This window comes from Octopus sinensis, linkage group LG4, assembly GCF_006345805.1.
Source record: "Octopus sinensis linkage group LG4, ASM634580v1, whole genome shotgun sequence".
Classification (NCBI taxonomy): domain Eukaryota; kingdom Metazoa; phylum Mollusca; class Cephalopoda; order Octopoda; family Octopodidae; genus Octopus; species Octopus sinensis.
The window spans coordinates 25,574,404-25,600,547 of record NC_043000.1 but is presented as its reverse complement, the minus strand read 5'-3'; the positions used below and the strand labels follow the sequence as shown (position 1 = coordinate 25,600,547).

Here is a 26,144-nt window from a genome sequence, read left to right as displayed (position 1 = left end):
TTAAATATGAATGTATTATCAATTGTGTAGATTTTCTTTATGTTTATTCAGAAGAATTTGACACTGACCAAACGAGAATGTCTCATAATGAAAGCCTATAATACTGATGAAGCAATAAAAAAGAGTATAAACAATGTATCAGAGCCAAAAACAACAAAATAAATAATAAAAGAACTTGTCGGTCATTTATTCTTCCACCAAAGAGAAACATAACGGAAAAGAAAAGAAAAATAAAAGAGGAGAAAGAAATGCTATAAAAATTAATGGAAAGACAAGTCTTCTAGAAACGAGCAGTTTTGGTTCTGATTTTATTTGTTATTTTCAATTTTTTTCTTCCTTCCATGATATTTAATGGTTTGGCAAAACATTGATCCAAACATTTCTGGAATGAAATCCATCTTCATTGGAAATATCTCCAGTGTATTTGTTGGTCAGTATTTCACATGAATTCTAAGAAATAGGATACCAAATTTTATTAGCGTACTATTGTATTTACAGAACGCTTGATAATGAAGTTAATTTGGTTGCAGGAATATCTGTGAACAATGGACAGAATTCTATAGAGAATACTTAACATGTAAACATGAATTTGTTAGTTAAGTTTTGTATCAAACATTAATTAAGCGTACATGCAAGTTTTGCCGTCCATAATAATTATGGTTTGACATGAATGTAATAAGTGAGATTCCAGCAGAAAATGTCAGACAGACACACAGAGAGAGGAAGAAAGAACTGGTTCATTCATTAATTTCAGTGTCTGTTTTTGATACATTGTTTCTTGTAAATAAAATCAAAAGGTTCATATGTTGCCACTATTTCTATAAATTGGCACAAAGTTTGGAGTCAGATGAAAATGCCTCATGGCATTTCATCATCATCATCATTTAACGTCTGCTTTCCATGCTGGCATGGGTTGGACGATTTTGACTGAGGGCTGGCGAACCAGATGGCTGCACCAGGCTCCAATCTTGATTTGGCAGAGTTTCTACAGCTGGATGCCCTTCCTAATGCCAACCACTCCGAGAGTGTAGTGGGTGCCACCGGCACGGGGGCCAGTCAGGTGGTACTGGCAACAACCTCGCTCGAATCTTTTTACGCATACCACTGGTACAGGTGCTATTAAGGCGATGCTGGTAACGATCACGCTCGAATGGTGCCCTTTTACGTGCCACCGACATGGAAGCCAGTTAGCCGCTCTGGCAACAATCACGTTCGGATGGTGCTCTTAGCTCCCTACTAGCACGGGCACAAGTGCCAGTAAGGCATTTATTCTGGCTATTTACGTTCTGAGTAAGAGGTAGTCCGAATTTGTTGAGGTGGATTTTTTTAATGGACTGACGCCCTTTCTGTTGCTAACTCTCACCTGTTTCCAGGTAAGCTAATATTTCCCAGTGGCCAAACATGCTTTTCATGGAAGACTAGAAATGAACAACGTTGCTTGTACAACAGAGATGCTTGTTTACAACCATTACATGATGCCAAGACAAGGATACACACAAAACACACAGATATACAAACAGGCTTCTTTCAGTTTCCATCTACCAAATCCACTAACAAAGCTTCGTTAGCCAAGGGCTATAGTAGAAGATTCTTATCCAAGGTGCCATGCAATGGCACTTTGGAAAGTCCCTCAACCACAGAGCCATACCTAAATCAAGTACCAGTCAACATTGGGGTTGATGGCATCAACAAAGCCCCTATTCTCAGAAGCATCGACCTTCTACCTAATTATAAACAATTAGGCATAGGAGTGGCTGTGTGGTAGGTAGCTTGCTTACCAACCACATGGTTCTGGGTTCAGTCCCACTGCGTGGCACCTTGGGCAAGTGCCTTCTACTATAGCCTCGGGCCGACTAAAGCCTTGTGAATGGATTTGGTAGACGGAAACTGAAAGAAGCCCGTCGTATATATGTATATATATGTGTGTGTGTGTGTGTGTGTGTGTGTGTGTGTGTATGTGTGTGTGTGTGTCTGTGTGTATGTTTGTGTGTCTGTGTTTGTCCCCCCCCAACATCGCTTGACAACAGATGCTGGTGTGTTTACATCCCTGTAACTTAGCGGTTCGGCAAAAGAGACCAATAGAATAAGTACTAGGCTTTCAAAGAATAAGTCCTGGGGTCGATTTGCTCAACTAAAGGCAGTGCTCCAGCATGGCCACAGTAAAATGACTGAAACCAGTAAAAGAGTAAAAGAACTATTGTTCTAATTTAGGCACAAAGCCAGCAGTGCTTATTCTATCGGTCTCTTTTGCTGAACTACATAGTCCTCAACCACGAGGTTTGAAAGCAAACTTCTTACAACATAGCCATGCCTGTGGCCCATTGAATTTGTCAATAGAATTCCCTAATATTTCCAAGTCTATAGGCGTCTACTTGTATAGTATCTTCTAGTGATACGTTAAATATTTCAGAAATAGCAGCTGGTGTACCCTGCTCCAAAGTATTATACCCAGTAACAAACACTACCAAAAAGGTAATTTGGTGACTTGTATGTCAATGGATGATAGCCACCACAGCTACATGTTAGCAATGCAATGATCCTGCAGCATGACTATTTTACTGTACAGAAAGAACTAACAAGAAGCAATGATGTTGTTCTTGTTGATGCATGTTGTATGCCAGTGATGGGAAATCTGCAATCCACAGGACTTTATGAATGGCATGCCCCATGAAAAATCATCTCAAGTTTTTTAGTAGCATGAAATCAAAATCAAATTTGATGACTGGCGTCCATGCTAGCAGGGTGCAAAGAGCACCATATGAGTGTGATCATTGACAGAGCAGCTAACCGGCTTCCATGCCAGTGGCACCTAAAAGGCACCATTCGAGCGTGATCATTACCAGCGTTGCCTTATTGGCATTCGAGCCCCGTGCTAGTAGGGTATTAAGAGCACCATCCGAGTGTGATCATTGCCAGAGCGGCTATCTGGCCTCCATGCTGGTGGCACGTAAAATACACCATTCGAGCGTGATCGTTACCAGCATCACCTTAATGGCACCTGTGCCGGTGGCATGTGTAAAAGATTCGAGCAAGGTCGTTGCCAGTCCTGCCTGACTGGCATGTAAAAGCACTCGCTACACTCCCGGAGTGGTTGGCGTTAGGAAGGTCATCCAGCTGTAGGAAGTCTGCCAGATCAAGATTGGAGCCAGGTGCAGCCATCTGGTTCCCCAGTCCTCAGTCAAATCATCCAACCCATGCTAGCATGGAAAGCGGATATTAAACGATGATGATGACCTGCCAGATGATAAACAGTGTCTCATGTGGCCCGCTTCTTATGTAAGGATGCCTATGCATGTTCTATACATTGGTTAAGTTGCATAAATAGTTTGTAACTTGTGCCGGTGACACATAAAAATCACCCATTACACTCTTGTGGTTGGCATTGAGAAGGGCATCCAACCATCCAAATCAGACAGGAACCTGATGCAGCTTTCCAGTTTACCAGTTCCAGCCAAACCGTCTAACACATGCTAGCATGGAAAGCAGATGTAACATGATGATGATGATGATGATCATCATCATCGTTTAACATCTGCTTTCCATGCTAGCATGGGTTGGATGATTTTGACTCAGGGCTGGTGAACCAGATGGCTGCACCAGGCTCCAATCTTGATCTGGCAGTGTTTCTACAGCTGGATGCCCTTCCTAACGCCAACCACTCTGAGAGTGTAGTGGGTACTTTTTACTTGCCACCAGCATGGGGGCCAGTAAGGCGACATTGGTAACAATCACACTCAAATGGTGCCCTTTTACGTGCCACAGCACGGGGGCCAGTTGGCTGCTCTGGCAACGATCACGCTCGGATGGTGCTCTTGGCACCCCGCTAGCACGAATGCCAGTCATCGAATTTGATTTTGATTTGGTTGGTATTCAGCTCATGATTGTGAGTTCAATTCCCAGTGATGCATTGTGTCCTTGAGCAAGACACTTTATTTCACATTGCTCCAGTCCACTCAACTGGCAAAAATGAGTAGTACCTGTATTTCAAAGGGGCCAGCCTTGTCACATTATGTGTCATGTTGAATCTCCCTGAGAACTACATTAAGGGTACACATGTCTGTGGAGAACTCAGCCACTTGCACATCAATTTTCCAAGCAGGCTGTCCCATTGATTGGATCAACTGGAACCTTCGTTGTTATAACTAACAGAGTGCCAATCATTGTTATTTCTAATTAGTTTACTTCCATTTATTTTTGTTTAAACCCTGAAATTGCATGTCTATCTTATCCAGCAATGAGAGCAGCAGCAGATTGGCAGAACTGTTTTGGCCCTTTATGTTCTGAGATCAAATCACACCAAGGTTCGCTAGCTTCACTTTTATCCTTGCAGCCAAAACTCGGCTTGATATAACCAACTTTTCTCCTACCTAAAAACTTCTGATCTCATGCCTAATTACAAACAATTGACTATTATTAATATACATTTCTACTCTAGGCACAAGGCCCAAAATTAGATCAACCAGTCAATTAGATCAACCTCAGTATGCAACAGGTACTTAATTTATCGACCCCAAAAGGATGAAAGGCAAAGTCGACCTCGATTGTTTTCTACTCTAGGCACGAGGCCCGAAATTTTGAGGGAGGGGGCCAGTCAATTAGATCAACCCCTATATGCAACTGGTACTTAATTTATCGACCCCGAAAGGATGAAAGGCTAAGTCGACCTCGACAGAATTTGAACTCAGAATGTAACGATAAATGAAATACTGCTAAGCATTTCACTCGGCGTGCTAACGTTTCTGCCAGCTCGCCGACTTCACTATTATTAATATAGTCAAACTCAGGTACGTTCAGCCCTGATCGAAAAAAGAGCATTTTTGTCATGATCACTTCATCACTTGTTTTTACAGGAAATGGACAACAAAGTAAGAGTTTATAGCTATTTGGTTGCTATTTCTAGCAACCACATACAAGCACCTTTGCACTCTATGAAGTTGAAACCTTTTGGTCATAATCCAGACTCCTTTCAAACTCAGATACGAGTTCTGTAACTAAAGATATTGAACATCATCACCAGTAACTATTACTAACTGTTGTCACCATCGCAAACAAAAACAGAATAATTAAACACTGGAATCTAAGGATAAGAAACTATTCCCAAAGGAAGGAGTACGATTTGAGAATTTCATTTTGTACATCAATGACTATTTCTGCAGGGAAATAGTCCCAGGAGAAAATTATCTTCAAAAACAATGTGTGGAAGTATACCATTGGGCCATGAAGAACAGCAACAGATCATAAGATGCATGCATTTCTGTATCATTATGCTTTGTCAGCTATGAATACAGAATTAATGTTTCACAGCTCTTATAAATGAGAATAGCTGTTCTTATAAGGACAAATAGTAAATTTGCTAATGTGTGCAAAAGCTTAGACAAGCTAGAAACACATGCATCCTTTGATCTGACGCTGTCATTCATAATCCAATGTTATTTTCAAACATTGTCTATGAGAATGAATGCACATGGCTCAATGGTTTGAACAACTGGCTCACAATCATGAGGTAGTGGGTTCAGTTCTTGGGCTGGACTCTGTGTTGTGTTCTTGAGCAAGATAACTTATTTATTTACCCTATCTACATTTGATGGATATTTGTCCTCATCTTGTTTGTTGTTAACATGCTTCAGCTGATATACCTTTCAGCCTTCATCAGGTGTCTTGGGGAAATTTCAAACCTGGGTTCTCCTTTCTAAGGTATTTTTCACTGTTGTTATTATTATTATTATTATTATTAGACAGACACAAACACACACACACACATATATATATATATATATATACATATATACAACGGGCTTCTTTCAGTTTCCGTCTACCAAATCACAAGGTTTTGGTTGGCCCGAGGCTATAGTAGAAGACACTTGCCCAAGGTTCCACACAGTGAGACTGAACCCGGAACCATGTGGTTTGTAAGCAAGCTACTTACCACACAGCCACTCCAGCACCTATGTCCAAGAATACACAAACATGTTAAATACAATTGTACAAGCATGTATTTTATTTACCACATCTCCTCTTTGTGTGCATGAGGAGAGAGATAGAAAGTAAGGGAGAGAGTAAGAGAGAGAGAGAGAGAGGGGGGAGGAATATGCTGAACACAAAATGTATCATGTCTTTTGTTCCAATAATTGCACATTTCATCATTGCAACTATTTGCATTTTGTACAATGGGTTTTGCAAAATACTTTATTACATTATGTTAACACAGAGAAACGCTTGTAGATGGATAAATGGCAAAGCTTTATATGAATATGTTGTGGGGGGGGGGGTGAAAGAGGAAGAGAGAAAAAACAAAATAATGAGAATGAGATGAGAGAGAGAGAGTGCAATTGGGAAGAGAAAAAAATAAAAGCAAACAGAGGGAGAAAAATAAAATCTTCACTATTTTCCATGTTGGCATAGGTTGGACAGTTTGACAGGAATTGGCAAGACTAAGGACCACACCAAGTTCCATAGTCCATTTTGGTTTGGTTGTTTTTACAACTGGATGCCCTTCTTAATACAAACCACTTTACAGAGTGTATCGAGTACTTTTTGCAGGACACCAGCACATTATATATATATATATATATATCATCATCATTTAATATCCGTTTTCCATGCTAGCATGGGTTGGACGGTTCGACTGGGATCTGGGAAGCCAGAAGGCTGCGTCAGGCTCCAATTTGATCTGCCAGTGTTCCTACAGCGGGATGCCCTTCCTAATGCCAATCACTCCATGAGTGTAGTGGGCACTTTTTACGTGCCACCGGTACAGGGGCCAGAGGAGGCTGGCAAATGGCCACAATCGGTTGGTGCTTTTTACATGTCACCAACACGGACACCAGTCAGGCGGCACTGGCATCAGCCATGTTCGGATGGTGCTTTTTACGTGCCATACAAGCAAAACATTCAAACACTGAGATTTGAAATCAGATGTCACTACTGTTTACATCATCTGTGGATAAATTTAAAAATTGATGATATCACCAGCAGTGATATAGATAGATCGCAGGCGCAATAGCATTAAATAGCTATGAATTATAAATTTGTATGAAGCGTAAAGATGCTTAAGAAGTATCCACCTGCTAGAAATAAGAGCTAAAGCCTTAAATTTAACCACCGCACTGCACCAAGATAACAAAGAAGAACAGTATGTGAGGAAAACAGAAAGGATTAAAACCTTTAACAGCACAAATAAAAATATAATGCAATTAGGAATATCCACAAACCAGGTTTCAGCTTTTGGGTATTTAAACCCTGAGCCTCGTCAGTGTGGCCTACCGGGTAATAATCCATAACTGTCACATTAAACTCTGACTGTGTAACTGGTTTTCTTTTGCTCCAAAAACAGAGCACATGGTGTACATATATATATATATATATATATATATATATATATATATATATATATACACACACATATAAATATACACACATATAAAAGATATATATTATATATATATGTCATCGTCATCATTTAACGTCTGTTGTCCATGCTGGCATGGGTTGGATGTTTGACTAGGGCTAGTAAGCTGAGCGGGGCGGCACTAGACTCCAGTCTGATTTGGCATAGTTTCTATGGCTGGGTGCCCTTCCTAATGCCAAGAGTGTAATGGGTGTTTTTATATGCCACCAGCACAAGTGCCAGTTTGCAGGACACCAATATCTGCCACAACTATGCTTTCATTTGGCTTGATGGGTCTTCTTTTCAAGCATATCATTTGTCATTGCCTCCGTGAGGCCCAGCATATGGAAGGTGCTTTTTATATGTCACTGGCACAGGTGCTAGTTATGCAACACCAGCATCAGCCATATTGCCTCCATAATTATATCTCATTTATGTCATCTTCATCATCATCCAGTGTTTTACATCCAGGTTTTGTACCCTTCAACAGGTGTGGCCGAATCTACCTCAATGCCATATCAACCGAGTTAGGCAGGTATGATGATCATATATATATAATTACATATTATATACATTGTATATATATTATTATATTAATAATATAAATAATATATATATGCATATATACATACATACATGTATATGCATATGCAGGCACAGGATGTCACAGAACGTAAACAACATGAAATACAAAATACAAATACATGGAATATGAACGTTTTTTCGAACAACGAAAGAAACGAATGGAAAACAAGACAAGCAACATGAACAACGACCTTTCATCAGTTGTTGGTTGTTTTTCTATTCCATATTTTGAGTACATTGTATAATCACTCTTGGAATGGTGTACAATAACAGGAATTATAATTCTTGTAACACATACACACACATACAATTCCAAAGCTGAGTACAGAATATAGGCCATTCTCAGAACACTACTTTGTCACTGCCTCTGCAACAGAGTTTAGTATAGAATTTAATAAAAATCAATGACAGGCATTATTTTTGATTCCTCAAACCAGAAGCTCTCATCTGTGTGTGTGTGTGTAAAGTTGGTCTGATATTTAATTCAAAGCATGATATTTTTGTGGCCCAGACACCATAAATTTTTGAAGATTTTACATCAGTAAATTTTACTCAAATATTTAGTTGTGGTGAAAATCATGGAATGTTTTTACTCTTTGTCAATCTTTAGAATTAAATTACCAAACAAAGATACAAAATTCTTGTAAAATTATTCTAAAAACATGGGTGCTTTTATGTGCCACCAGCACGGGTGCTAGTATCTGCCACAGATACTGTGTAATGAAATTTGAGATTTGTTTTCTGTTCATTAAGTTGATTAGTGAAATAATTATATTTATGGAATTATATTGTGCTTGAGAAGAAGACCTATTGAGCCAAGTAAAATTGCAGCTGTGGAAGATACTGGTGTCACGCAAATGGCACCTGTGCCATTGGCACATAAAAAGCACCCATTACACTCTTGGAGTGGTTGCTGTTAGGAAGGGCATCCAGCCATAGAAACCATGCCAAATCAGACTGGAGTCTGGTGCAGCCTTCCAGCTTGCCAACTCTGGTCAAACCGTCCAACCCATGCCAGCATGGACAACGGACGTTAAATGATGATGAGGATGACGAAATATAACAACTGACCTCAACATGATCTGATAAGAAATATTTAAAAATACATGAAGATTCTATGCAGAATTACAGATCTTAGGAAGGACTGGTGGGGGGGTCAGTTAAAGTGGGTCATACTGGTAAATATATCTTATCGTTTGCTCGTTTCAGTCGTTAGACTGCGGCCATGTTGGAGCACCACCTTGAAGAATTTCTTTTGATCGAATGAATCGACACCAGTACTTTTTTGTCAACGCTAAAGTTACAGGGACGTAAACAAACCAGCATCAGTGGTCAAACGGCGGTAGGGCGCAAACGCTGACACAAAGACACACACACGTGTATATATTCGACAGGCTTCTTTCAGTTTCCGTCTACCAAATTCACTCACCAGGGTTTGGTCGGCCTGAGGTTATAATAGAAGACACTTGCCCAAGGTGCCAGGCAGTTGAACTGAACCCCCAACAATGTGGTTGGGAAGCAAGCTTCTTACCACACAGCCATGCCTCGGAGTAAAAAGACAAACAAAATGACCCCCACCAAAAAATGACGATTTCATGCTCACAGTCTAACAGAGTGAAGTGTGGATGAAACCAGTGGCATAGCAAGTATTTGGTGACCCCTTAAATTAAACGTAACATACTTTGACTACAAACATACGTCCACAAAATGGCCACCATGAGTGGTCTGCGTGTCTCAAGCTACGCCATTGAGTAAAACAATGAATTAGCTACAATACAGCATCTATTTATTCCAGCTTGTTTAGTTGTCTATCACAATTCTGGGATAGAACCTGAAACGGGTTCTATTCCAGAATTGGTGGAACGATGGATAAAATAGATTGTGGTGTACAGTTTAGTTTACGTTATGATTTCAACTCCTACCATGGTAGACTTCGTCTATAATCCTTCTTACAAGTTGTGGTCTTATGCTATTGTTAGAAATCAATATTTACGCATACAACCGATAATATAATTTTTAATTTATTTATTTCGACTAGAAACTTACAGTATATTGCAATGTATAAACACATAAAACAAGAGAATAAACCTTCATGATGGAGGGTCACTGAAATTAAAATTGACATCAGAGTATCAAAGACCCGTTATAATTCGTATAACTGAAACAGCCATTAAAAAATAAAGTTTGTCGTTAAAAATTTATCTTTTAGGGAATCTGCAAAAGAGGGAACGGGTAAAAAAGAGACCATCTCCTCCTTTTCTTCTGGCAGATTCATAATCTACGATGCATAAAACATGCAACCCGACAACTTTACAGTTATGGGCACACTAGTTAATTTCCGACTCTATTGTATAGGAATGCCAGCATAATATAACACCCTCCCTCCCTGCTTCACACGAACCACACGCCACCATTTTAGTTGTGCTGTACTTCTAAATGATAAATCTAATAATCTTCGACAATGCTTCACCGAATGGAGAAAACTTAACAAAAACTCTCGTTGTCAAGGAGGATGTCACTGCGTAAGCACTCCACCTGCTAGAAATAGCAGCCTAATAGCTCTCGGATCACACCACCACACCCTACCATCTTCAAAAAAAAAAAAAGAAAAAGAAAAAAGAACACTGCATGGGCAAAAACCAATATTTTTACCGATGGATTTCTCCACCATTCGATACCTAATTTTTGTGTATGTACGTGTATGTGTACTGTGGTGGAGTGGGTCTAAAAGTATTGGTTGCTAGGAGACTAAGGGGACCCACCCGCAACTACAATGATATCATTTAATTTTTTTTCTTTTTGGTTAAAAGTATTCTTTTCAACTGTCTACAAACACAGCCAGGCAGAAATAATGGTAAATTTCTGTATTAACACCCGCACGATTTTCACGAAGAAAAAAACAAACAAACTCGGATTTTCTTTTTGCGTGGAGTCAAGTACCCTAACCTCCTAATATGCTGCAAATCCCTTATTTTGGTTTGGGAAAAGGGGGGCGAGGGAAGGGGACACCCCCATCCCGGAATAATTGGAATTTTTCTTTTTTTTCGTTGAATGAATTCCTGTGACCTCCTATGCTTCAAAACCCTTTGTGGGGAGATGCGAAAAACGGAGTCGTGTGAGGTGGAAGCCTCGGAAACTTCACCCCCCCCCATCCCCATTGATCTTTTCACTCGCACGATTTTCACTAAGGAAAATATATATTGGATTCTTTTGCGTAGAATCAAATACCCTGACCTCCTCATATGCTGCATCCAGTATATTCCAATGATTCCGAGATGCAACCCCCCCCACCCCACCACACCTTTTTTTTCCAAACCAAAACAAGGGATTTACAGCATATTAAAGAGGTCAGGGTACTTGATTCCACGCAAAAAACTCCGAGTTTTTTTTTTTTTTCTTAGTGAAAATCGTGCGGGTGCTAATACAGAAATTTACCGAAATAATTAATGCATTCTTCCAGGAGTGAATAAAAAATTCTCAAACTTGAGGGGATGGGCCCCCATATATGGGGATTCTAATGGCGCAGGGGCTCACTTGCCATCGGACAAGCTGGCAACCTGGCCATTCCGCCACTATATATGTATACCTTTAGGTATCTTCCTATCGAAGTCATCACCAGCAACAATATATACATACACACACAAACGTAGTCCTATGGAGAGGGAATTACTGAACTTGCCGTAAATACACTTCATAGAATAGTCCATGATACACGTAGTCTGAAATACGAGATAGGTCATAACTTGAATGTCTTTGGTCGTTGGTTTGGTTTTCTCCATCGGGACCTGACCTGGGGCAATATCATAATCATCATCTCCAACAATAACAAAATGCGAGAATTCTTACGTCTCAAGGAACGTGCATATCTCTCTCTCTCTCTCTTTCTCTGACACGCGTGATTCACCTATCGCGGTTTATTATTTAAGCTTACGTCGATTACTCTGTAGTGTTGTTTTGCATTTATAATAAAATAAATATATACAATTTATAAAAATGATAAAATATATGCATAATGTACAACGATCAAAGAGATTCAAGTTAAGACCTATCTCGTATTTCCGGTTTCGTGTATCATGGACTACTCTGGTCAATATATTTACGACAGGCTCAACAATTCCCTCTCCATAGGACTACGTATGTGTTATATATATATATATATATAACTTGGATAGGATGCTACCTAAGGGGATACACATATACGTACATACGCAAAAATTAGGTAACGGATGGTGGAGAAATCCATCGGTAAAAATATTGTTTTTGCTCATGCCATGTGTTTTCTACTTCGCGGATTTTCACCTATCGCGGGGGGGGGGGGGGCGTAACACTCGCGGTAGTCGAGGGATTACTGTACACATACTCTAGACCAGGGGTTCTCAACAATTTTTTTGCCTATGGACCCCTTTGATCACTGTTTTATTCTGGTGAACCCCCGTCACCATTCAATGTTTAAAAATTAGTTTTAGAGAAACTTCTTTCAAAATTCCCATTTTTTTTTTTTACACACATTCACTTGTGTAGGTCGAACTATGTAAAATGGCGGAGAAAGAAACCTGGCTGTTTCTTGCAATAAATACATCTAAAGCAAAATGTTATTTAGGGGCTTTTAAGATACTTTTTTCTTTCTTTTTTTTTTTTTACTTGTTTCAGTCATTTGACTGCGGCCATGCTGGAGCACCGCCTTTAGTCGAGCAAATCGACCCTGAGACTTATTCTTTGTAAGCCCAGTACTTATTCTATCGGTCTCTTTTTGCCGAACCGCTAAGTTACGGGGACGTAAACACACCAGCATCGGTTGTCAAGCAATGCTAGGGGGACAAACACAGACACACAAGCACACACACATATATTATATATATATATATATATATATATATATATATATATATATATATATATATATATATATATATACGACAGGCTTCTTTCAGTTTCTGTCTACCAAATCCACTCACAAGGCATTGGTCGGCCCGGGGCTATAGCAGAAGACACTTGCCCAAGGTGCCACGCAGTAGGACTGAACCCAGAACCATGTGGCTTGTAAGCAAGCTACTTACCACACAGCCACTCCTGGATCCATAATTTACTATTTTCGGTAAATTTTGATATTAACACCCGCACGATTTTCACTAAGGAAAAAAAAAATTACGGAAGACTACCAGGACTGCAATTACGAAGATTACCAAGAGTGACGTGGAGATGAAATAGTTGTACTTCGACCGGGAGCTCCAAGACTGGGATAAAGTACCGGAGTCCACTTCAAATCTTCCTAAAGGAAAAGGGCTATACTATCCCAGTCTTGTAGACGCACATGGCCTAGTGGTTAGAGCAGCGGACTCGCGGTCGAGGGATCGCGGGTTCGAATCTCAGACCGGGCGATGCGTGTGTTTATGAGCGAAATACCTAAGCTCCACGCAGCTCCGGCAGGAGGTAATGGCGAACTTCTGCTGACTCTTTCGCCACAACTTTCTCTCACTCTTTCCTCCTGCATCTTGCAGCTCACCTGCGACAGACCGGCGTCCCGTCCAGGTGGGGAACCTATACGCCAAGGAAACCGGGAAACCGGCCCTTATGAGTCAGGCGTGGGTCGAGAAGGAACAAACAATCCCAGTCTTGGAGCTCCTGGTCGAAGTACAACCATTCGATCTCCACGTTCCTCTTGGTAGTCTTCAGTAATTTTTTTTTCTTAGTGAAAATCGCGCGTGTTAATATCAAAATTTACCCTATTTTCTTGTGTGGACCCCCAAAATTTTATATGGATCCCCAGGGGCCAGATGAACCCTGGTTGAGAACCCCTGTTCTAGACAGACGGAATTAAAGCAGTGTGCCCACCTGGCAGGGAAGCCCAGCTCTAGGGAGACACTGATCCATTATCGAACTGCTCTCAATCTTTCTCTTTCATTTTCTAACTAAAATGGAATCTGATCTTGACCAAGCTAACTTCATCACAATAACACCACCAAAATACATACAATATACCAACTTCTGGAAGGTGGCGAGCTGGCAGAAACATTAGCACGCCGGGCGAATTGCTCATCGGTATTTCGTCTGCCGCTACATTCTGAGTTCAAATTCCGCCGAGTTCGACTTTGCCTTTCATCCTTTCAAGGTCGATTAAATAAGTACCAGTTACGCACTGGGTCGATATAATCGACTTAATCCGTTTGTCTGTCCTTGTTTGTCCCTTCTGTGTTTAGCCCCTTGTGGGTAGTAAAGAAATAGGTAGTTCATCTGTCTTTATGTTCTGAGTTCAAATTCTGCCGAGGTTGATTCTGCCCTTCATCTTTTCGGGGTCGATAAATTAAGTACCAGTTGTGTACTGAGTTAACCTAGCCGACTGGCACCCTCCCAAAAAATTTCAGGCTTTGTGCCTAGAGTAGAAAAGAAATACCAACTTCTGGATTCCCTGTAAACTCCTTGTTTCACAACCCAAACCACAAATTAAATCCAAAACATCTCACCTGTTCTTTTGTTTCAGTCATCAGACCGCAGCCATGCTGGAGCATTGCCTTGCAAAAATTTTTAGTCGAATCATCAACCCCCAGTACTTATATTTTTAAAAAATCCTGGTACTTATTCTCTCAATCACTTATTGCCGAACCGTTAAGTTATGGAGGACGTAAACACACCAATATCAGCTGTCGGTATGCAGTAACTGCATCAGAAAAAGACACCGTATCCGTCGTTCATAGCCCATTAAGAATTGGCATTTGAATATGTAAACAACAAATAATAAATTTGCTGACGTGTGCAAAGCTTTGTCAAGCTGGAATTATCAATTAAAATCACGCTGAGCATCTTCATTCTGACTATAACACATGCTACTTTTAGACAACAACAGACAAAAAAAATAAAGTAAATAAATAAATAAATAAAACGTCAAATCTGAGTTTTTGAGTATTTAGGTTTAAATAAGAATTTTTAAAAATTTATTTAACTTTGTAACAAGCAAGTAAGCATCATAGGGACGAAGATAATTAATATGAGAGTGTCCCTAGTAAGGAAAACATTAGAACAATCTACTCTCGGGATCTCAAATAAGAAGTTCAGTTTGAAATTCTGAGAACGTTACCGAATATGAAAGATCTGAAAAAAGCCAGATGGTATAACAGTCAAAAGATTGTGACCATAATATATTTCTTTACTACCCACAAGGGGCTAAACACAGAGGAGACAAACAAGGACAGACGTAGGTATTAAGTCGATTATATCGACCCCAGTGCGTAACTGGTACTTATTTAATCGACCCCGAAAGGATGAAAGGCAAAGTCGACCTCAGCTGAATTTGAACTCAGAACGTAACGGAAGACGAAATACGGCTACGCATTTCGCCCGGCGTGCTAACGTTTCTGCCAGCTCGCCGCCTTAGATTATGATCATAATAACTAAGATTGAAGACACCGAATACATAGGCATAGAAACGGTTTACTTCGCTGTAGTGATTTTAAAAATATCCTTTTTTTTCTTTTTATCTCAAAAGCAAAATGCCTTTGAAAAGTTGGTTTTCTTAATGAAATGGAAGCCAAATTTGTTGAGACAGTACTTATATAGACTAGGGGTCAGCAAATTGATCAATATTATCCTCCCGCCTCTGTCACCACCACTATCACAAGGGCCAATGTGATTATCCAAAGGGGTCGGTTAACTCCTGAAACAATTTTGAGCATTAAGGGAGCTGAGTTGTTAGCGAACTGTGTGTGTGTGAGTTTTTAAACATAAGACTCGATTTAAAAGGGTCTGTAACGGGTGTTTCGAAACCGAAACCCTGGAAACGTCAGTCAGATATCACGACCGAACCACACAGATTCACGTGATCGGTCTATTAAGCAACCAATCAGCGTAAAGCTATCGCACAATTCAATCTTCTAGAATCTTCTTGTGCCCTATAAAAGACCGCTTGCTTTTGGCGGTAATTTATTTCGGAATACTGAGGCATCTGAGCAATATCTCCCCATTCCTGCCACACCAGACGACACTGCTAGACAACCCAGGGAGACCGTTAAGACAGATGGCGCAGATAGATGACAGGAACCTCCATCGCTACGCATATTGCCCTATCAATAGTTGTTGCAAACGCATTCTTTCCCAGTATGCAATTATTGCTGTTGTTATCTGCAAAAGGCCAACGCAGATTTGTCTTCACGTGCGATAAGATTTATTAGATATTTGCGTCTGTTGTTCAATTATTTCTACACGCAATCCAAGAAACCAAATTTTCTTCGTCATCCCAACCAGTCACCACCATAGCGCAACCAAAATAAAACTCAAGCGACAAGTCTATCTTAAATACAATATAAAAATTTTAAAAAATACCTCAGCAGACATCACATCATTGGTATACGTCTAGCAAAACATGCAATGCCAATTAGCCGATTGGCAAAGCTAACAAACGATAAGCTGATATTTTTCTTGAAGACATCATAATAGAGATGTACAATACTTGAACGCATTTATTGTCCATTTGCAATAGAGTGGTTTCATTTGTCTGATAATTTCGAATTTTTTCTTCGTTTTTAAATTTAACATAATAAAGACAACCCACGATAGCAAGAAATATCGGCAGTATTTACTAGAGTATGTGAAAAAACAATCTGTATTTTCATTAAATTTGTTTAAATAGGCGCTGGAGTGGCTGTGTGGTAAGTAGCTTGCTTACCAACCACATGGTTCCGGGTTCAGTCCCACTGCGTGGCACCTTGGGCAAGTGTCTTCTGCTATAGCCTCGGGCCGATCAAAGCCTTATGAGTGGATTTGGTAGACAGAAACTGAAAGAAGCCCGTCGTATATATATATATATAACGGGAAGCTTTATGAAAATAGACAAAAGACGAAGGCAGGTGGAATACAAACAAACAATTGTATTAGTATGGCGCTCAGGAAATATAAATAAAACAAGTCTTTAACGTTTCGAGCCTACGTTCTTCAACAGAAAGATACACAGAGAAAAAAACACAGAAAGAAGGAGAGAGAAAAAATATGCGTGCAGAGGCTAGCGAATCAACATGGCGATCTGATTTCGGCCAGAAGTCAAAGATCAAACATGAGACGCAAGAGCGAAATTAGGGGAGATAATAGGGTTGAATGACCTCGTATAAACATCTTTGCCGTAGGAAAATTCGCCGAGAGAAATTTCATTTCAAATGACCTGAACACGTTTTTCAGTGTTGAATAAAGAATTGCCTTTTTTTTTTATGCTTTTATAAAATTTTTCATCATTCTTCTTTTATTATTATTTGTAAAAAGTGCTGATATCATAAGCTTTATCATTGTCGATATGACGAATTTGTCTTTCGGCGAATTTTCCGAGCACAAATCTCTCTATATATATAAAGCTGAAGTTGTCTGTGTATAGCCTTCAACTAACACTATCTTCTCCGGGACCCCGCGGTGCAAGTTGACCAAAATTGAGAGTATGATAGAAGAAGGCTTCCGTAGAATCGGACCATGTTAAGACCAAAAATTATTTACATCAAAATGGTGCTTTTTTTCTATGAAAATCCCTATCTTTTACGATTTTTTTACTGCTGTGTCGCCTTTTTTCGGTGTATTTCAACCAGAAAAATGTTCACTTAAAGAGAATAACAAGCTACATAATGCAAAATTTTTACTTTTCAAAAATTCCAATTTTAAAGGGTCGAAACAAACCCGAGCAACGCCGGGCGATACTGGTAGTTATTTCTAAAGTGCTGATATCATAAGCTTTATCATTGTCGATATGGCGAATTTGTCTTTCGGCGAATTTGTCTTTCGGCGAATTTCCCAAGCACAAATCTATTTATAGGAACCACTTACCATTAAGTGAGTCCATTAATTTAGGTAAAAATTAATTATTGCATACAAAATCAAAAATAAGCAGAGTGGATCTCTACCAAATGTCTACAGAATCTCTAAAGCAATGTTAGTACTTTTCTTTCCCTCACCCTTTTAACACCAACGAACAGCTTGAAAAAAAAAACAAAACAAAAAACGAAAATCTGATAAAATTGCAAATATAAAATAAGATTTTTTTTCTTCAATTACCTATATACAACAGACAAGATTTATTTTTTGCATACATAAACCTAAACATGTGCAAATGTGCTTTCATACATATGTGGTCGTACGTATGCATATGTGCTTGCATAGGTATGTACATACTCATGCACTGTCACACACAATCTTACATATATATGTGCACTAGCAGCATAGCCCGGCGTTGCCCGAGTATGTAAGAGCCCCTAGTAGGCAACGACTAATCCCAATCTAGTTCTTTCCCTCTAGGGAACGAAGGCGCATGTGTAGATTGCTATGTCTTCTCTTCACTCGAATACTTCTGTGTATACGATGTTCTTAGCTGTCTCCCGACAGAAAATGTGTTGCATATAAAAAGCTTAGATTCTCGACCCCATGTCGAATTTATCGATTTTTTTCAGAACTGGGGGAACTTTTCAAAATTTTCGCTGCGTTAGTTTTGAATTATGACATTGGGCTATGTGTGTGTCAAGTTTCATCAGAATCGGTTGAAAGCCGTGGTCAGGGTGAGGGTACAACCTGACAGCCACACAGACAGACAAACTGCCGTTTATATATAGAGAGATATGTGATTCTAGATATGCATGTGGGATTACTCTTGCGCACAAGTGGACCTGGATACCACCCGGACAGAGAAATGTATATGCAGTTGTACTATATACACACACGTAAGCGATTTTTTTTCATTGATTAGAAAATTTAAGAGACAATCTGGGCCTTTCTAGACCGAGGTACAGAGTTAACTGGAGGAAATTAATACGATCGTTCAGTCTGAACGTTAGGTTAATTACTAGAGTGACGGAAAATTCAGAGAAATGATGTTCCAGAGGTTTTTTTTTTTTTTTCTTTCTCTTAAATAGGAAATTTTTGAAGACAGTGCATCATGTGAGACGGAGAAAAAAAAAGTGGTATCGACAAGGTTTAGCTGGAATAGTGACAGAAATGATAGAGTGAATAATCTCATCTCACTGTCTCATATTTCTGTGTGTGTGTGTGTGTACAGGGAAATCTGAATAACAATGCCCAACGCATCAGACAAGCACGTTAAATGTATTTGTATTGAATACCTTTTCTCGTGTTCGTCACAAAAATAAACGTTTATGTACATACACACACACACGCACGCACTCACATCGGGCTGGCCGAAAAGTTTGTTCGGTTTTTGTCGACACAGAACTTCAAGCACCCTAATAAGAAGCTAACGTCTGTCCCTTGCGCATGGGCACTCGTTAGATACTTGACACTTTAACGCAGTTCGACAAAAACTTGTGACGAAACAGGTTGGTTATATTTTGTGTGCCTGGGATCATACTGAACATGAAGAACCAAAACGATGATCATTATCGATACCTCGTGCTTTTCTATGTAAAAAGAGAAAAAGAAAAGAAAAAGGGCAAGAAAGCGACCGAAACCTGTAGGAAGATATGAGCTGTGTACAGAGAAGATGCTATTACGGAACGTGTGTGCCAGAAGTGGTTTTCAAGACATCGATAAAGAAATTTTTCGGTTCAAGGTGCACCGCGCTCAGGCCTGCCAAATGAGAATAACAGCAACACAAAACCTCATTATACGACCAGGATGATTGCAAATATTCCCAAAATATCCAAATTGAATGTTATAAACTATCTGCATCAACTTGGTTGTGTCAGCAGGCTCAATGTCCCACAGTAGATGAATGAATCTAACTTGGCCCAACGTATTTCCATCTGCGATTCGTTGCAGAAACATGAAGAAAATGGTCCTATTTTGAAGAGAATGATGACAGGGGGCGAAAATGGATCGTCTATATCAATGTGAAGCGCTAGCGATCATAGAGTAAGTGCGGCGAAGTACCACAAACAACCTCCAATGCAGGGGTTCGCCCAAAGGTCATACTTTCAATTTGATGGGATCTGAAGGGTGTTGTCTATTACAAGCTTTTTCCAATGGATAGGATCATAAATTCGGGTATGTACTGTGACCAGTTGGTCAAATTAAACACAGCCATTCACCAGAAGTGCCCGACACTTGCTAATATTAAGGGCATTGTCTTTCATCACGACAATGCCAGATCGTATACTTCTTTGCAGACGCGCCAGAAGTTACTGGAGCTTGACTGGGACGTTTCACTGCACCCTCCATATTCGCCCGACCTTGCACTTTCAGGTTTCTGTCTGTTTCTCAAATTTAATTGAATAGACAGACCTACACTTCTGTGGAGGATCTAACAATTCACCTGGAAGAGTTTTTCGTCACTAAAGACAGGAAATTCCCTGAGCAGGGGATAATGGATCTGTCCACAAAATGGCAGATGATACTGGAACGAAATGGTTATTATTTCATTGATTGAATATATCGCTTAGTGTTTAAAAAACCGAACGGACTTTTTGGTCAACCCAATATATACACGATATGTAAAATATGTTCCTCGTGCTTAGCTATTCTAGAAACACCTATAAAAGACTAAGTATTTACTAAAACTACTCTGCACTAAGTTTAAATTATATATTAATCGCTCTAAATCATATATTTTGGTCGTTCATTCTGTTTCTAATTTATATATATATATATATGTATATATATATATATATATATATATATAAAATAGAAAAGAGTGATAAAACTACAGAAGACTTGTTTTATAAGGTTAAAGAATAAATTTAAGTCGTTATGTTAGAAAAATGTTTTGTGTATAATAACAGTTTTTGGAGAAATAACCGGTTTCGTATATTCTTTACCTACATCGTGTCATGTCTGTGTTATGTAGTGCAAAGCTTTGCACTACTTAACAAAGACATGACACGATGTAGATAAAGAAATTTGAAAAGAATATACGAAACCGGTTATACACAAAATTTTATAACATTTTTCTAACATAACGACTTAAATTTATTCTTTAACCTTATAAAACAAGCCTTCTGTAGTTTTTTCACTCTTTTCTATTTTTTATACATCCAACCACGTGCTTTCACACACCAACTTTTTCACCTATACATATATATATATATATATATATATATATATATACACACGTAACTATAAAACAACGAGGAATGCTCAACGCCGCACTGGTGGATAAAGTTTATTTATTAATGGACAGTCTTGGACACGTGTTTCTGACTCAATAGCATTCATGTGTGGCTTAATAGCCTTCATCAGTATATATGTATGTGCATATATATATATATGTGTGTGTTTATATATATATGTGTTTGTATGTATAGTTTATAAACGTGTCCATCCTACCCATATACGTGCAATGAGTTTTTATTGGATTTCTGATCTTCCCAGCTCCATATGAGGTACACACACTCACACTTTGTGTATTAAGGCTACCATTGGTTTCATGTGAAGGAAATTCTCAACGTTTTTTCTATGTGATTGGCTTGAAAAATCGTTTAGTATTTCCTTCACATGAAACCAATGGTAGCTTTAATACACAAACAATGTGTGTGTGTGTGTGTGTGTGTGTGTAATATGCCTCGTATGGAGCTGGGAAGATCAGAAATCCAATAAGAACTCTTTGCACGTATTGGGTAGGATTGACACGTTTATAAGCTACAAATACAAACACACATATATACATAATCACACACAAACACACATATATATGCACATACATATATATACTGATGAAGTCTATTAAGCCACAAATGAAAGCTATTGAGCCAGAAACAATTGTCCAAGATTGTCCATTTACCTCCAGACAATAAGCCGGTCCAGTTCTTTCAAGGCATGTCAACTTTGAACAGTTCCTGATTCTTGAGATAATCTCTCATTCTCAAGTAGAACTGACCTTAATTACAATGTGGTAATTGCAATGCATCCGTCAGAGACGGAGTTAATTCTAATAAATCAAGAAATCATGTCGCATAGTATTTCACATATGTATAATATATATATATATATATATATATATATATATATATACACGCGCGCGTATAGATATACACATATATACCTATACATACAAACATACAGATATGTATATAAATATGTGTGTATATATACACACACATACATATATATGCATGTATGTACATATATGTGTATAAATGTGTATATATATATATATATATGCAAACATACTTCCACTAGTAGTAGTAGTAGTAGCGGTGGTGGTGGTGGTAGTAGTAGTAGTAGTAGTAAAAACAGGCGGTTATTGTTACACTGAACTCAGTTGAATCTTCAACCTTTTCCATTTCAGCCAATCACATGAAATATTCGATCGCCAGAAATCGATCGAGGAATAAACAAACTTTGACCCACCAAAGCGATTGTCGTTTTGTTTTGCCAGAATAGAAAAAAAATCAATGTGGTTATTGTAGTTTAGCCACAGATAAACCTGGATCGAGTAGAACTTATAATCAGAGGTGTTCCAACCGAGACCATCTCGTCTTTTAAGAGTATTTAGAACTGCATTTACTAATGCATCCTTCCCTCTGTAATAATATGATGAAACGGGTGAATTTACTGAGATTTAGTTACTATTTCTAGCAGATTTAGCGACCATGTAGAGGTTTCCTCTTTGGCTGGCTCGAAGACTTGGTGTTGTTAAATAGCCCCAGGTCAGCCTCGATCAAGTAGGCTTTGGATCAGATGTGTTCCAGATGTGATCATCCAGTTTTTTTTTTTAATATATATCAGGTACTACTTTGTCAAACGAATCCCCCTTTTAGTTAAGACTAGAGTGTGAATTGAAGGAGATTTGGTTGCTATATCCAGCACGTTGAACAGCCGCCAGGTGAGATGACAAATGACAGGTATGATACTATGTAGGCGATACCATGGACAGTCTGTCATACGCAATATATTAGAAGACTGGCTGTGCAAGCTCCTCCAGTGGTCGCTTGGTCAGTAAGAAATAGCAGCCAAATTTCCTCATCACACAACCTATTATTGGAAGCTTTGGACAATGTAGTCCTGACATGCGAATTAACAGGATAGTCACAACTGGAATCTCTTTGATCAGGGTTCTGTTCAGTGAGGACTGATTAAGGGCGAAACAAGAGCGGTAACAATATTTTGGAGGGAGTCCATGAAGACAGAGCCTCTATGTGGTTGCTAAGCCTGCTAAAAATGGTAGCCAAATCTCCCTCGCCGCATGAAAACAAGAGAAAGGACATTTTGGACAATGTAGTCCTGATAGGCGTAAGAGTAGCTGTGTGGTAGGTAGCTTGCTTACGAACCACATGGTTCCGGGTTCAGTCCCACTGCGTGGCACCTTGGGCAAGTGTCTTCTACTATAGCCTAGGGCCGATCAAAGCCTTGTGAGTAGATTTGGTAGACGGAAACTGAAAGAAGCCCGTCGTATATATATATGTGTGTGTGTGTGTGTATGTATGTGCGTGTGTATATGTTTGTGTGTCTGTGTTTGCTCCCCCCCACACACACACACACAACATCGCTTGACAACCGATGCTGGTGTGTTTACGTCCCCGTAACTTAGCGGTTCGGCAAAACTAACCGATAGAATAAGTACTAGATTTACAAAGAATAAGTCCTGGTGTCTATTTGCTCAACTAAAGGCGGTGCTCCAGCATGGCCACAGTCAAATGACTGAAACAAGTAAAAAGCGTATATACAAATTAGCGGGTTGGTCACTGCCAGAACGTCGTTAATCTTAAGGCTTTGATCATAAGGCTGTTCAATCAGGACTGATCCAGGGCTAAACAACAGCACTTAGGAATGAGTCAATGGAGAAGGAGCCACTATATGGTCGCTCAGCCTGCTAAAAATAACAGCCAAATCACTTATCAGACCCTGTCGCTTTAAAAAATTGAGAAAAAGTACGAATTTGAAAAAAGAGATAAGATGGAATTGGTGACGTCCGAAAGTCTTGAACCAAAAAAACTAACTGCTGCAGCAGTGATGATCTGGAGGGGTGTGGAATAAAGATTGAAGGCCGCCGAGTGAAGAATACTGATTGTGAAACTGTTTCAATATGTTTGTGAAGTTGAGGAATTACGCATCGATCACTGCTAAAGATTCAGAATAATGGGGACTAAGAAATCATGTTGAAAATGGAACAAAATAGGGAATTACATTTAATAGGGGTGGGAGGCTGTACCGTAAATGGCACACTGAGTATATATAACACGTATATATATATATATATATATATATATATAGTGAAAAATGGTTAGATGTTTATGAACAGGTTGTTTTATATATAAACAAAAGGCAGTTGAAAATAAATGAAAACATTGACAATTATTTTGCAATCTTTTGAGATATACAAAAATGGGGTAGCATTTCATTTAAATGTATACTTATGCACATCTATATGTGCATATACAAATATACATATATATATATAAGTGTGTATATATATATATATATGTACATATGCAAAGAAGTACCTACAAGTAGATACATATATATATGCATACACAAATATACATACATATATAGGCACACACACGCACACAATATATATATATACTCTTACTTGTTTCAGTCATTTGACTGCGGCCATGCTGGAGCACCGCCTATATATATATATATATATTTATATATGCGCACGCATTAGAACTAAGACTTTGGTACTTTGTACAAAGATGTATTTTCATTGCATAATTTATGCATTTCTTTCAGATATGCATGCTCTCTCTCTCTCTCTCTCACGCATACGCGCGCGCACACATTCTCTTCACTTTTCCTTTGCGAAACAACGACAATAATAATATTAACAATAAACATATACAAAATAATTTTGTCGTAAAAATACCCCCCCCCCACGCCAAGGACGGTCGGTGGAGAATAAATGGGAAAATAGAACAGACAAGTAAACAAAAGATATACAAGAAAAACACAGGTATTTGCTACGAAAAGCACAAAATGAGTAGCGAGGAAAAATAAAATGCTTATGGTGATGTTAGAGTTTAGAGTACCCTTTCTCTTTCGCAAAAACAATTTTCATTATGGTTGGAGTGGGGGCATCAACTATTTAGCAGTTCTTTTTTGCTACAGTTATTAAAAATGCGTTCGATGATTATTTATTTCACTAATTTTGTATACCATAATGTAAAAAGACTTTGATTTGCTGCAAATTATAGATATGAGCTTGGCAGTGATTGAGCATTGGCTTATACGCGGACAACGTTTCTACTCTTTGTTTAAATTTATTATTGTTATAACAATATAATATTTGTTCGTTTAAAATAATAATTATTATTGGTCTCATTCATTTCTTTGCGGGTCTGAAAGGAAAGCTACTTGTTGAAAGTGAAAACGGTACGTTATGCTTCGACATTACCAAAGCTTCGTGTGGAACGTTTCAAAAATAAACACCTATAAGTAATGAGGAGGGGAGAGAGGGAGAGAGAAAAGAAAAGAGGGGTGGTTACGTAATTGCTGGGGGGAAGAATGTAAAGGTGTTACAGGTAGTATAAACATTTTGCAGGGTGAAAAGTGGCAACGTAAGAGAAAGTAAGAGAAAAAAATATGGTGGTGGGGGAAAAAAATATTATTAAAACTAAAGAATTATGTACTTCTTTTCCGTGATTTTGTAAATAGATTTGAAATTCTTACCTGGCAAGATCTGTCCCATACACAGTGCCAAACTGAATGAATTACGAAATAGCTATTTTAAACACGTCAACAGCACGAGGGCAAAAGGAGGGAAAACAAAAGAAGTCAAGCGTTTCTTTCACGGCTGCTTAATTATTGTATCAACAAGTAGCTTCTCTCTCCTTCTCACTTCTTCAACTCCACTCTCTCTCTCTTCTTCTCTTTCTTCCCCCTCGACTATAATCTCTCTGCCTCTCTCACGATTCTTCTTCAACTCCACTCTCTCTCTTCTTCTCTTTCTTCCTCCTCGACTATAATCTCTCTGCCTCTCTCGCGATTCTTCTTCAACTATACTCCACTGTCTCTTCCTTTTTCTCTCTCACTCTTGCACTTCATCCTCATCTAAATTCTGTTTTTGTACTTCCTCTTTCTATCTCTATCTCTCTCTCTCTTGCTCCTTCCTCAACTATCGTTTGTCTTTCTCTCCCTCTCACCCACTCTTCGTAAACCATAGGTTTCTTTCTTTTCTTCTACTATAGTTCTCTTTCTTTCTCTCTTCTCCCTCAACTATACTTCTCTGCCTTGCTCTTCCTCTCTCGCCTCTTTCCCTTTCACTCTCCCTTACTTATCCATCTGTAGTGCTCACTTTTCTCCCTGTCTTCTTTCTTAT

The 26,144-nt window shown here is 38.9% G+C and overlaps 1 protein-coding gene across 4 annotated transcripts in view; it reads right to left on the bottom strand.

Annotated features, from left to right (window-relative positions):
* The window catches only part of LOC115211123 (dual specificity protein phosphatase 3-like), a 108,162-nt gene extending 82,436 nt beyond the window's left edge, over positions 1-25,726 (bottom strand). For 2 of the 4 annotated variants that reach the window (XM_036501931.1, XM_029780057.2), the window contains exon 1: positions 25,496-25,724. In XM_036501931.1, coding sequence (XP_036357824.1) covers positions 25,496-25,514 — 19 coding nt within the window. In that variant the 5' untranslated portion in view covers positions 25,515-25,724. Of the gene's footprint in view, positions 1-25,495 lie in introns of all 4 variants that reach the window. The other 2 variants (XM_036501933.1, XM_029780058.2) reach the window with 2 other exon arrangements.
* Positions 25,727-26,144: the final 418 nt, after the last annotated feature.